Raw genomic sequence first — 14,556 nt, 5'->3', positions numbered from 1 at the left:
ACAGCGTTCCCGTCGACCCGCCAAGGGGTATAAGACAATGCGCTACGGCACAGCAATCACTTACGATGCGCCCCGCATCGGACTTAGCGCCCACCTATCACGCGGTGAGCGTCGAGCAACGCAGCGTTCGGCGCGGCAACGAAACGTGCGCCTGAGCGAACGAAACGGACCAAAGAACTCGGTGTCTCGGAGGGGAAACGATCTACGCCAGCCAAACGTCGTGATCGGCACGGGCAGAGAGATAGATAGTAATCTAAACCGGGAGCACGGCGAAGCGTCGTCAGGGGAGAGGGAGTCCCGCGACGCGCCTGGCAGCGGTCCCAATGCGCGCGCGGCGCGCCTCCTGTCGGGGCAGCGCCGTACATTGAGAGGAGGGGGTCTTCTGTGTTTGCCGCAAGATGGCTCTGCGTGTGCGGAAAGCGCAGAAGAAATGCAGCGGAAACGCACTTCGCAACTCGTGTAATTGTGACTTCTGTACGTTACATGTTCATAATTACCGATATACACCGCAGTAGAACTTTCCACGGCTCGTTTCGAAGGCAACACCGCATTCACTAGAGGCGCGTTTGCACCGCTTGAAAGCATCGAACTCGTGGCTGAGTAGTAGCGTCTCCGTCTCACACTCCGGAGACCTGGGTTCGATTCCCACCGGGCCAATCTTGGAAGTTGCTTTTTATTTATGAAGCGCCTGCCGTGATTTATCGCTCACGGTCAACGCCGCCGACGCCGACACCCGACACCGACGCCGACGACACCGGCTTTTCTGCGACACGAGCTCCTTAACGCTATCGCGTTAAAACGGGTTGCGTGAATTTGACGAGTGGCATCAAGCTCACGCACGACCACAGTCACAGCAATCCTCTGAACACACACGCGCATATGAACGCTACAGCGCTGGCACGTACCTCCTCGCCAGTCTGGAAGTCCCGCATGGCATAGCAACGCAGCATGTTGGCTGACGAGTCGTAATCTGTCAATACCTGCGAGAAAGATTAGATGGATGTTCACAAAATACGACCAATCCAATACCGATTGATTGATTGGGTTGCATGTTTTAAAGGGTTACTTATTTACTTATTTATGTGTTGCGGTCTAAAACCACATAGTGCGAGCACTCTGTGAAGCGCTCTAAAGAAAAAAAAAATACTAGGCCTATTATTAAACTCAGGGTGAATTAAATCCCTTGCGCACACATTTAACTTTTTATGTCACCTCTAGGCACTCAGTACTGCTACATATGGCAATTCTCATGAAAGTGCTACCATGTTTCACGGTATCTTCGACGTGGCGCGTTCCATCATCAATAGTGAAAGGACTGTTTGTTTTTTCTATTACTTATTTCTCGCAAAGCTCGCAGAAAGAAATTAGCATCGTGTATGTACTCGGAGCCTCTACGAAGATGCGCAAACGCAACTGAAGGTAGAATCAATCGATATTTAATTACTCCGTAATCCGGAGCCCTCATTAGAAAGTGAAATAGCATCGTCCTATTATGTTTGCTTTCTTATAATGGAATCCGCAACGCGTCGGAAGAAAATTACGTAACTTCGACACATTTAGAAAAGAGTTTATCACGTTTAGTGACTCAAGGGGCTACGCACCGTCTCACAAACCCGCGCATTGTGGTGAAGCCGTGGAGGGGGGGGGGGGGGGGGAGGAGGGTAACCCTATCATTAACGAAAGTCAGCAGCGTGTTTCTGAGAAGGGAGAAGTAGGGCTCGTTCATTGTAAGCTGCTAAAAGTTCTGTGAAGCTTACATTCACTTTGCGTCGCATGTGTGGCCATCGCAGGCGAACAACGGACTCTTTTTGGTTCTCCTCCCTGCTGGCCCTCTGGCTCTCCTTCCTGACTGACGGGGAAAGTCTATTTTGCCGCAGTGCTCCCAGTTGGTGAGAGAAAGCACAGTTCCCAATCTTGCGGCTTCTACAGTGGTAACACAGTGATGCAAGACTACTAGTAAATTGACTATCGATATTATCGATAGCCTGTTGAATATATCAATTCGATACACTACTATCGATGGTGCTATATCGTAAGTATTATAACACTTACTACAGAACAGTCTATAGCAATGATATCAATTGTACTACTGTAAATTACATCATGGCAGTTCGCTATTGGTACGCTAATGTTCAAGAATGTGTAAATACAAAAATTAAAAAAAAAACCTGAGAACTAGATTACCAAATCGTCATTCGAGGTAACGCGTCAGGCTCCTCGCCTCAAGCGGTGTTTAGTCATAAAGGCGATGAACGCCACACCCTAGGCACCATCTTCAGCTTCCGCTTGATTATGCATGCGACTACTCGCCTCCATACGGAACGGAAGCATCTCTAAAAACAAGCTTCAAGGGTATCGCATCAGTGCCGGAAGATGCAGCGCGAAATATTAATACTACGCCGGCACATCCACGTCAATTCACGCATAACGATATGGTATGATATGCGTTCGTCGATTCAAGTTACTAGAGCGTACACACGTCTATCGTACAAATTCGTTGTACGTATATTGAGCTTCAAAAAAGAAAAAAAAAACTGAAAATATTTTTCATTAAGGAATGAAAACGCAGAATCATCGCACTTGAGGCGCGATCAGCAATACAGCCACGTCCACGACTCAAGTGCAGACCAAGCAACGATAAACTAACGAAGCAGATGACTACGCTCCGTTTCATATATAACTAGTGCGTTCCATTTTCGACTAGCATTGCGGACAGTCCGCCCTGAATACGAAGAAGGCACCTTCGAAGCCATGTAATAGAACGAAATAGAAAGACGGCTCTGCGATTTGACGCTGCCTGACGTCGATAAGAAAAAGAAATGCTGCAGAAACTCTGAGAAGTGTCTACTAACGCGTAAGCATTCTTTGGCTCAGCTGTTTCGCTCTTTGCTTACTTGCTGTTTTTTTCTAGCTTATTAACGTTTACCTATGGCTCTTCCGGTGCCAAAGAATGCTTCTGCATTAGTAGACAATTCTCATAATCTCTGCCGCATTCTTCTTTTCGCTTACGTTTATCTTGCTTAGACCACATTATAACGTTCAAACACAATTCCATTCCATACCATCACGGAATTACAAGCTTCTTTTATTACTGCGGCCGGTACAATTTTATTTTTCTGAATAAGACAACCTTCATTTCTTCTGTGGAGGCTGGGAACCTGCCTGTCCTTAGCTTTGAATGTATAGCTGTTCCTGTGTCGCCGTAGCTGCTCCTTCTTCATCTCCAACATTTTTTCTTGTGTGCTGGTGCGCATACACAGTATTTCCTCTTTTTTTTTCTTGATGCTACGAGGTGAAGCGGTGAGTTCATGAATCTTTTCTTTATTTTTTCAAGGCTACCAATCACCAATAAGCTACTGTTCCCCTACTATCACGTCTGACAATCAGTTATTCTATAATGTTCGATACTCCGCAATCCAGGGAGAAGAAGAAGAAGCCGTGGAGTGCGAATGCACATCGCGTCAGCTCCGCATTTTCTTATGATTCTCGGCGGAAAATCGCATTTTGTGGAGAAATCCATTGATCATCAAAAGAACAGGTGCCAAGGAGTCCAAGGACGGCATTCCCTACCAGGTGGGCCCGTTTTCGGCCGTCAATCGGTCCTTCCTCTCGCTGCGCGTGGCGGTAGATCTACACCTAACTAGAACGCCTCGACACCTCGAACGGCTCCGCCGCAGCGGTGGCTGAGAGAGCTCGGCCTACCGACGGAAATACCCAGGCCCTGCTCCCCAATGGAAGTCGTGAGCGTGGGAGGCGAAGAAATGCAACCGGGGGAGTTCGGAAAAGAATCAGGTTGGTGCGAAGTTAGAAGAGGCACAAAGAAGCGATGCAGCGGTGGTGCCGGATTGGCGGGACACGAACAGCAGGAAAGAGCCTTCGTCGGGGAAGCAAAAAATAGAAACAAATGGAAGAACGAACGCAAGGTGCGACAAATCATCAAAGCAAGTAGGCTGCCTAACCTGCCAAAAGAAGACTACAGGGTTATCGTGCGTCCACGTGGCGGACTTAAGGTATCAGACTACAAGCTGGATCGCATTTACTACTGTCTGCGCAACGCTGCCGGGGTCGGCCGAGAGACAGCGGAGGAAGACAGCATATGCATAAACAGCAAACAAAATATAGTGGTGCTCAGCACGCCTTCCGAGGACCGAGCCAGGAAATATGGGGCTATCAATAAGCTACGCCTTGGAGAACAAGAATTTGAAGCAAGTGCTTACAGAGCAGCTCCTGATAATACATCCAAGGGTCTCATCAGAGGAATATCTCAGGAGGAGAGTCCGGAGGACATAGTGACCAGTCTGGTCACGCCACGCAATCCTGGAGTCTTGCACGCCAAGAGAATGGGTAACACTGACAACGTGATCGTTTTATTTGAAGGTTTTCACGTCCCAAGATATGTGAGGTATGGAGCGATGCTTATCCAATGCTCCTTGTATAAAAAACACATCGACATATGCTATGGATGCGGAAGAACAGGGCACAGGGCTGACGTGTGCCCCAACCCTGAAGACAAGATTTGCCGGGGGTGTGGGTGCAAGAATCCACAGCAGGATCACAACTGCAACGCGGAGTGCCAACTGTGCGGCAAAGACCACCTCACGGGAGACAAGAAGTGCCAAGCAAGATACAAGATACCGTACCTGGTCAGGAGACGCCGCTGGGAGCGACGGAGGAGGGAAGAAGAGGCCGAAGAGGAAGAGTACTACTACCACAACTACAATGAAAACAGAGGGAGCAACAATAATAATCATAAGACTGTAGCGAGCAAGCAGCCCTCAACCGACAGAGAAGACACAAGCAGGAAAAACTATGGAAGACACCGCTCCGGTTCCTTCCCGAGACTGCCAGGGGAAGCCGGTCGCCAACGCTCCAGGTCCAGGTCCAGGACCAGATCGTGGACGAGATCAAGGTCGAGGTCCGGTTCGAGAACTAATCGAGGGGGAGACGGGAGCAAAGCACAGGTGAGCTGGGCAAGCGCGGTCTCCGGCACTGCTACTCAATCGCCTAAAGTTAAAGGGTCCGCCCTAGAACAGGAAATGACACAGATTAGAAACATGTTAGAACAGATTACCCGAGAGAATGCAATGCTTAAAGATGAGATCAAGCAGCTTAGGGCAGAAAACGCGAAGCTTCAGCAAGAAAAGAATGGCAACGCACCCTCCGCCAGTACGACGTCGACGCGGAGTCGGGCTCCAACGCCCGTTCCCACGCAAGCGAACGGAGAAGCACCACCACACAAAAGGAGGGCGCAAGAAACGGCTGAAGAAAAGAGCGTCTTTGCAATCGGCGAGGTTATGGGAACGTTTAAAGGAATGTTCGATGGGTTACAGCAACAAATCACAAACATGTATGTAGAGATTAAACAACGATTCGATGGATTAGAGAATAGAGTATCGGCACTAGAAAGCACACCAAAGGATATTAGGCCAGCAGGCGCAGGACCGGTTAAAAGCAAGCCGTATAGCAGGCCGAATGCGGTAGAAAATAGCAAGGCCACCGGGGAAGAACAGATAAATCAACATGGCGCCGCGTAACCAATACGCGATTTGGCAATGGAACTGCCGCGGGTATCGTCGCAAGCGAGGAAACCTGCAGCAGTTCATAACAAGTAAGGAGGCGCCAGATGTCATCGCCCTGCAGGAAACCGGGGGGATCGCAAAATTATCGGGGTATAAATCGTATAGTGCTTCTGGCGAGAAGGCAACCGTCACGACGCTCATACACAGAAACCTCTCGGCTGTCGAGCACGATACCGGTGTGCGCGGCATAGACCACGTCCTGATTGAAATAATCCCCTCCCGTAAAGAAGAGGGAAGTCTATTTATTCTGAACATATATAGTCCACCCCCGCACAAGCCCAAATTCGGCCCACTCTTCCGCAAAGTGTTGAGCGTAGCGCACAAGCAGGCACTAGTCGTGGTCGGCGATTTTAACGCGCCACACGCGGCTTGGGGATACAGCATAGAGAACATTAAGGGCCGAAGCCTGTGGGCAGACGCTCAGCACGAAGGCCTAACGCTCATAACTGACCCTCAGGCACCAACCAGAATAGGAAACAGCGTAACCAACGACACGACACCAGATCTCACATTTACGAAGAATGTAGCAATTTCTCAATGGACAAACATGCAGGAAAGCTTAGGTAGTGACCACTACATCGTCGTCACAACGGTACAAGCAGGCCCAAGGAAAAAGAGGGGGAGAGAACTGAAGCTAGTAGAATGGGACTCTTTCCGCAAAATCCGACAAGATGATGCGGAAGACACTATAACGGACATAGAGAAATGGGCAGAGAAACTGCAAGAAAACATTAAACGAGCTACCAAAACTGTTCCAGAGGAGGCAGGTATAGAGGAGATGGATAGCAGATTATTGCACATGTGGGAAGCGAAAGGTAGCATGCTGAAAAGATGGAAAAAGCAAAAACATAATCGGAAATTAAGGAAGAGAATTGTGGAATTAAACAAAGAAATCGAGATATATGCAAATAGGTTAACCCAACAGAAGTGGGAAGCCACGTGCGACTTGATGGAAAGGCAGATAGGAATGTCCAAGACCTGGAACATTCTCCGATGCCTCTTGGACCCCGGAAGTACAAAAACCATACAAAGACACAATCTACAGAAGGTTATACACAGCTACAACGGCACAGAAGAAGAGCTCTTCCGAGAGCTCCAAAAGATGTACGTTGGAGATGCGGATAGAGAAGTACTTCCGGATTACCTAGGTAACGAGAATCCAGATCTTGATACCCCTATTACGGAGGCAGAAGTCAGATATGAACTGACCAGGCTCAACTCGAAATCTGCACCAGGACCTGATGGGATAAGTAACAAAACACTTAGAAACCTCGACGATGTATCCATCCGAGCTCTCACGGACTACATGAATAACTTCTGGGAGCAAGGCAGCATTCCAAGTCAATGGAAATCAGCCCAAATTATTTTTATACCAAAGACTGGAAAGACACCACAACTGACTAACTTAGGGCCCATATCCCTGACATCCTGCGTCGGTAAACTCATGCAACATGTGGTTCTCACACGTCTCACGAGATACATGGATGATGGAGGACTTTACCCACATACCATGATTGGATTTCGACCAAAGTTATCGACGCAGGATATTATGCTCAAACTAAAACATCAGATCATAGATGCGGGTGAGAAAAGTCTAGACACTAAGGCCATACTAGGTCTCGATCTAACTAAGGCCTTTGACACCGTCACGCACAAGGCCATACTACAAAATCTCCAAAAACTGGATGTAGGACGTAAAACATACGCGTACATCAAAGACTTCTTGACAGATCGTACCGCAAAGATTTCAATTGGAGAATCCAAATCGGACGAACTCAAGCTAGGTAATAGGGGTACCCCGCAGGGTTCAGTCCTATCTCCCTTTCTATTCAACGTGGCAATGATTGGTCTTCCTGCGAGACTCGAAAAGATAGAAGGACCCGGACACAGCCTCTACGCGGACGACATCACCCTTTGGGTGGCGGGTGGAAGCGATGGGCATGTGGAAGAGATCCTTCAAACCGCAGTAAACACGGTAGAAGACTACATCAAAGACAAGGGACTGAGATGCTCCTCGCAAAAATCAGAACTTCTGCTCTATAGGCCCACATGCCGGGGTCGAAAAAGCATTAGGGAAAGGCCGGGCATTGTGGTCACAGTAGAAGGCACCACAATACCGATAGTGGAGAGCCTGAGAATACTGGGACTCCGCATATCCGAAAACGGACATAACGGAGAAACCATTAGACTACTTGACAATAGTGTTCATCAAACAATCAGACTAATAAAGCGGATATCCAACAGGCACTATGGCATGAAAGAGCACAATCTCATCCGATTAATAGAAACATTCGTAATCAGTCGTATTGTATATGTGGTTCCTTACCTCAAGCTCTACGCTGCGGAGAAAGCCAAGATAGACTGCATTATTAGAAGGGCCTATAAGCAAGCCTTGGGACTTCCGGCAAATACGTCAAACGAGAAATTCTTGGCGCTCGGCGTGCACAATACATTAGACGAACTTATTGAGGCACAGAGAGTAGCGCAGTATGAAAGGCTTACGCAGAGTTTGACGGGGAGACACATCTTAGATGACATCGGAATAACCTACGAAGCACAGCACGGAGTGCGGAGAGACATCCCAAGGAAAATAAGGGAACATCTATCAATACCCCCACTCCCCAGAAACATGCACCCGGAGTTTCACCAAGATCGAAGAAACGCACGAGCGAGAGCTCTCCACAAAAGATTCCGTGATGCCAGGGACGTGGTCTATGTGGACGCGGCGGAGTACGCAAATGGACAGAGTATGTCGATAGTTGCTACGAGTCTAGAGGGTGACTGCAGAGTTAGTGGGACGGTGAAAACATGGAAGGCAGAGGTGGCGGAGGAAGCTGCCTTAGCACTGGCAATAGCCTCCACGGAAGCCAACACCGTAGTAAGCGACTGCAAGACAGCAGTCAAGAACTATGCAAAAGGAAGAATCTCGCCGGAAGCACTCAGAATTTTAAACAACTTTCGTGAAGATCGCGACATTCACATTATATGGGCACCCGCACACTCCTCCCTTCCCGGCAACGAAATAGCGCACAACCTGGCTCGAGAACTGACAGGCCGAGCAGGTGACACGCAACAAATACTGGGAACGGAGAGAGACCGGATGACCAGCTTTAACGAGATCACCAAACACTATAAATTGGGAAGGGCCCACTTCCCCCCGGCACACTCCTCGTTAAATAGACGGCAAGCGACGGCATGGCGCCTCTTACAAACAGATACATATCCGAACCCGGTGGCCTACCACCGCTACTACCCGGACCTTTACACGGATAGATGTAGATTCTGTGAAGAAAGGGCGGACCTACAACACATGGTATGGGCTTGTCCTCGTACACCCATACAGAATAAAATAATTAAAACCAGAGAGCAGTGGGAGACCGCGTTGCTCAGCTGTGCGCCGGAAGACCAACGCAAGGCAATCCAGCAGGCCGAAGATGCCGCCAGGGCCCAAGGGCTCGAGGCCGTCATTTAGGTAGAGGCCTAGGTCTCAAATCTGCTGTGCACAAATAAAGTTTATTCCTCCTCCTCCTCCTCCGCAATCCAGAAGCAGGCTTCTTTGCACACTTACAAGCGATGCGGGAAAGACAGCTTTCAAGCGGGGCACGACGAGAACGATTGTCTCTTTTTGTTTTTCACTTTCTATTCCTTTCGTAGCAGTTCTAAAGCTACCAATAATCTGCATTTACAATATTATAACGATTAAACAATACTTTAACTTCGCCAATTATTCATTTATTCTGCAGATGAATGGTGGGACACTTTTCGCATTCTAGATAGATATTCCTGGGGTACTAGCCAAAGAATTCTTACGCATTAAAAAGATAAGAAAGGCAAATATTATAGTTGTGTTTCAACACGGTGCTCCTTACACCCCATGCTCCGTCCCTTTGTGTGAACCATAAAAATCCCAATGTCGCTTACATCGGTCGCATAAGAAAGCCTCGACTGCGATTTGTTGTGCACAGGTGCATTCCTGTCAATCTCAATCGACATTTTCTTTGGACAGCAAAGTCACCTGCATGACCTTTTCGATTCTTGTTTTGTTCGTGGGCTTAGCTCGATTTGAAACGTGACTTAAGGCAACCGCTGTACGTCTAGCCTTCTCTTTAGCCATCTACGGCGATTCTTACAACATGGCCTGCAGAAGGTAACGCTACGAAGGCTAGACGGATTTCTCGCATCCGCGACCAGAAAATAGTGCGTCACACGTCATTTCGCGTAACGTTAACTATCACAATTTTACGTCAAGAAATATGACGCATTTGTCAAATATAGAAAGCGTCGCGGAGAACGAACACAGACGCTCGTTTCTGGAACCAGCCACCGCGGCGTCCAGTAGCGTCCAGTACGCGTTCGCGGCCAAAATATACTACGTCGCACAGTGGCAGCACAAGATCTCGAAAATAACGAGTGACTTCACGGAATATCATATCCGCGACTTGAATTTCCAATATACGAGGTAGTTGTTCCGTATTAGGCGACGCTGATCGAAACAACCGCACTGCGGAACGCGCAGAATGACACGCGTATGACCGCACAACTTGCGTAAGGTTGCGCAGCGTTGCCTACCACGTATGAAACGGAGTATGGGAAAGTCATAGAGGCGAGAATGAATGGACTTCATTTCCTTTATTTTAATTCAAAGTGAGTAATGAGTCACAATGGTATGCGCTGAGTTGAGTGAGAGGTCAGCAATCTCGAAGAGCTGGAAGGTCCAGTGAGATCAGTTGACGTGCGTTTACCTGATCCAGTTGAATAGGCGAGTTGGAGGAAACTACCTATTTTCCTTTGGGGTGTAAATATGTTAGTAAATGTGAGTTAGTGTGCGACTAAGCGAGCGAATAAATGTGTGAGCGGATAAGCCTGCGTAAATGAATCAGTGACACGAGTGATACCGAGCGAGTCGCAGAGAGAGTAAGTGAAAAAGTGGTGATAGTTCATCAGTAAAGGCCAGTGAGTGAGGTATGGAAATGAGAGAGCTAGTGAAAGAGAAAGTGAAGTCAGGGAGTAAGTTCGACTGAGCAGCCGTGAGCTGGTAAGCAAGTGTGGCTAAAGGAGACCTCAGGGAGTAACTGTTATTGTAAGTGAAGGTTTGAGCGAGCTTTATATAGTCAATGAGAGAGTGAGTACTGAGCGCGAGTGAGTGAGGTAATGTGAGCGAATTAAGACGGTGGACTTGAGACAACCGGTAGAGTGATGGTGCGAGTTAGTGGGTGAGCAAGTGCGCGTGAATGTAATGAACCTGAGGCATTTCAGTGAGCAAGTGAGATTGGGAGTGAATACTGCGGACGTGTCTTACCGAGTGTGAATAAGTGAGTGAGCACGTGTGAGTGAAAGGAGAGCGAAGCGGTCAGCGTGCAAACGAGCTAGCGAGTGAATGAATGACACGACAGGGTGACGCTCACCTTGCCGTCGCTGTGGTTGCACATGTCCCAAAGCGGAACCAGAGCCGTCATGGCGTCAGTGCCATCGTCACCACCAGCAGCGTCCGTCGAGGGTACAGCGTTCTGTCGCGTCATCACAGCAGACACGGCCCACCTGCGGAAAGGAACATATTCTCGACGCTGTAGAATCCCCACCTTCCGCTTCTCGCAGCTAAAATAATCACACTGGGCAAGTGTGAATGTTGGCAATTGTCTTTAAGACATTTTATTTCGATACAAGAGTCGTCTCTACTTGCCCCGCTCGACGGCTTTAATATTTCGTGGCGCCGTGACAAAGGCCGAATTTCGCTGACGTCATGTACAATAAGCACGGGTACTTTGGAGTTGCCTATTAAGCATGATAATAAACAGCGCTGTGCGCGTTTATTCTGACTCTGCTGACCTGTGGCACACGCGGCGCTCAAAGCAACTAAGCGAGCCAAGGTACTGCGACGTCATGACGCATGCCTTCCCTGCGTACTGAAACCGGAAGTGCGTCACAGAAAGAAGTATAATACAGAAAGAAGTATATAATGAAGCGAAATAGGTTTGCACATCTGAACAGCCGATTCATGTCTTCTACGTACGCAGTCACTCGCTCATTGGGGCCTTGAATTCTTGCCTCCAACGCTAACTCCGCTCTCTCCTTCCTGTCCGCCCTGGCGAAGGCATTGAGGAACTGCCTACGAAATTCTTCCCATGACGTCAGTGTCGCCTCGTGGTTCTCAAACCATAAGAGCGAAGTACACGTAACGTAGCTTACGCTCGTGGTTCCAGTCGTTGAGGTTGGCAACCCGGTCAAAATGGTCAAGCCAGTCATCGGCGTCCTCGGAAGCACTTCCGTGGAACAGATTCGGCGTCCGGATGTGATTGACGACAACGTGCGATGCTGCAGGAGTGGCGGGAGGTCGTTGGGTCGTCATTTTAGTTCGTTCAGGTAGCAGACCGTGCTGTGGCTGGAGTCCCTGGAGGCGTCGGCTGGCACGTACGTGCACAGGGGTAAGCTCGGTTGAACTACTCGCCGGGCTTAGGTCTGGGGTATGCTCCGGAGATCTTAACATCGACCGTACCCCGCACCTCCACCAGAAATGTCACCCAGCTATGGCAACTAAAACAGTTTAGCACCGACAGACTGGGACAAAACGTCTGCCTTTAGCGATGGCTGGTCCTCGGAGAGCCCGCGCGCAACCACGAACTTCGTCGTTCTCGCCTTAAGCGTCCGGTGTCAACACGTGCAAACCTATTTCGCTTCAATACCAAATTGTTCAGTCATCCCTGGCCGTTTTAGGTAATTCTTCTATTTCATCTAAGCTTATAAGCGTTCAACTTTCCTTTGAAGCCCTCTTTCTCTACACCCCCCACCAAGAAAAACAAAACAAAAAACCGCAATGTATCAATCGAAAATGTGGTGTCAGTGCTCCGTTATTATCATTATCACCAACAACAGGCTACTGTGAACTAAGGACGAAGCGTCCCCCAGACATCTGCGATTGTCTCTGTCTTGCGCCGGCTGGCACCCATCCTTTGCTAGCAAATTTCCTGATTTCATCCCGCCGCCGGGTTCTCCGCTGCTCTCGACTGCACTTCCCTCCCCTTGGAATTCATTCTGTATAATGTAATACACGATCACTTGTCTCTCCTACGCAAAACGTTGCCTGCACCATCTCCACAACGTTCCTCTTAATGTGAGCTAGAATATAGACTATACTCCAAACTCTCTAATCCACACTGCTGTATTTCTTTCTCTTGACGTAAGGCGCCTATATCGTTTCTCGTTAAATCGCTTGGCGCGCTCCTTTATTGCGATGGCGCAAATACGTGTCCGTGAGCCGTCAGTCTTTATCGAGCAGTGGCAACCTACATGCCAGACTCGGTGTCGCCACCGAGCCGTGAACAGAGCAAATTGCCGAAGAAGCGATAGATTAGCGCTTCAATAGCGATAGCGCTTCAATTAGAAGTCGCGTGTTGTTTAGATCCCCCACCGCCAACCCCACCTACCCCCTAATCGCGCGTTGCCCAACTCTCTCTCTCTCTCGTCGATCCCGTTGGAGCACGCCAGGCGTGCCGAGGGCTGAAGCGCAAATTAAACGTTTGCAGGCGGCGGCACGCGGCAGACACGCCGAGCAATTTGTACACGCCAGGTGCTTCCCGCTCGAGCGGGTGAATAGAAAATGGCGCCCCGCTTAGCGACAGCATTTCAACCCGGATCGCTTCCGTTCAGTACGTGCCTGTTAAAGAAAGACGCTAAAGACGACATGTTAACAGTTTGTGCATACTAAACCTTTATTCTCCTGGAAGGATATCTATAGCCGGTCATTTGAGAGACAGACTTTGATTATTCTTGGAGAGAAGGAAGGCCCAGGATTCCCAATTTCAAATTTCGCTACCGAACCTCGGCGCCGGTATGCGCCAGTGTGACATCACCAGCTTCAATGCAATTTTCGGTATTCCAGCACTGTCTGCCCAGAGAAATCTCGTGAAACTTGTGAGGTTCATTTCCCTGCTGTTATAAAATGCAATGAAAGTTCTTATTTACCAATACTCACGTCACTGGAGCCAATGTGTAGAAGCTGTTAATGTTCATGATGTCACAGCAAAGCTTGAATGGCTACTTCTATTGGACCCGAGATCTACTAGTGGCGGCCTCTCACGTGTGACGTCAGTGGGGGGCCTCCGCAGCCGCGCCGCGCGCGCTGGCTACGTGAAGGCAACTTGCAGGCAAGATGAAGACAACTTGCAGGGAACTTGAAGACAACTTGAGGGAAACTTGAAGACAACTTGCAGGCAACTTGAACGCAAGTTGAAGGCAACTCGAAGACAACTTGAAGTTGTCAGCCGACCTGCTCTGCCCGAGTTTTTGAAATGCGAGCATGCAGGTTTCTCGAGCAGTATGTTATGTAAGAAATGTTCGAGGACAGTATTCCCAGCTAAATCGAGCTGAGTAGTCGTCGTCACCACACTCAGTGTGAATTGCTCCTGGCGTCGTCTGCTATAGTCATCAGTGTGGATAAGACGTGCTTGTAGGACGTTGGCTTCTCGTCATTGCTGTTCCGTTTTCGCGGCACACACGTATTCATTTGTGAGCCCTCTTTTTTTTCTTACAACGAACTGCGGCACTAGGCCTTCAGCTACGGTGCCTGCGCTGCAATAGTGTGTTCGCCTGTCCAGCAGGTGCTACGTGTTGGGTAGCCCACTCCATTTGCTACAGAAATTCCGATTTTATAGCAGCCCACCGCGTTAAGCATAGCACGGATCAAGTCTGACGCCATTCTCAGGAAATCAGGTGGTCACTGCAGTGCGTTATCGCATGCCTTGCTTTAGCGGCATCACAGGAAAATGTGGTCTGGAACGTCTGGTGGAAGGCCTGACAGAATTCTCGAGCAAATCGAGATTACTTAGTTCTGCGCTATAGAATGCTCAACTTTGCATAGTTCCTAATTAAGATGGCTTAAGTCTGACGCCATTGTCAGGAAATTAGGTGGTCACTGCGGTGCGTTATCGCATGCGTTGCTTTAGCGGCATCACAGAAAAAATGTGGTCTGGAACGTCTGGTG

The 14,556-nt window shown here is 48.9% G+C and overlaps 1 protein-coding gene across 2 annotated transcripts in view; it reads right to left on the bottom strand.

The window, feature by feature from the left end:
- Setd3 (SET domain containing 3) overlaps positions 1-14,556 on the bottom strand; it is a 148,810-nt gene that overhangs the window by 26,054 nt on the left and 108,200 nt on the right. For both annotated transcript variants that reach the window (XM_065453562.2, XM_065453561.1), the window contains exons 9-10: positions 10,985-11,117; positions 906-980 (exon numbers count right to left, since the gene is read on the bottom strand). In XM_065453562.2, coding sequence (XP_065309634.1) covers positions 906-980; positions 10,985-11,117 — 208 coding nt within the window. The remainder of the gene's footprint in view (positions 1-905; positions 981-10,984; positions 11,118-14,556) is intronic.

Source organism: Dermacentor albipictus, chromosome 10 (genome assembly GCF_038994185.2).
Source record: "Dermacentor albipictus isolate Rhodes 1998 colony chromosome 10, USDA_Dalb.pri_finalv2, whole genome shotgun sequence".
NCBI lineage: Eukaryota > Metazoa > Arthropoda > Arachnida > Ixodida > Ixodidae > Dermacentor > Dermacentor albipictus.
Note: the sequence above shows the minus strand (reverse complement) of the source record. Positions and strands in the feature narration are given on the sequence as shown.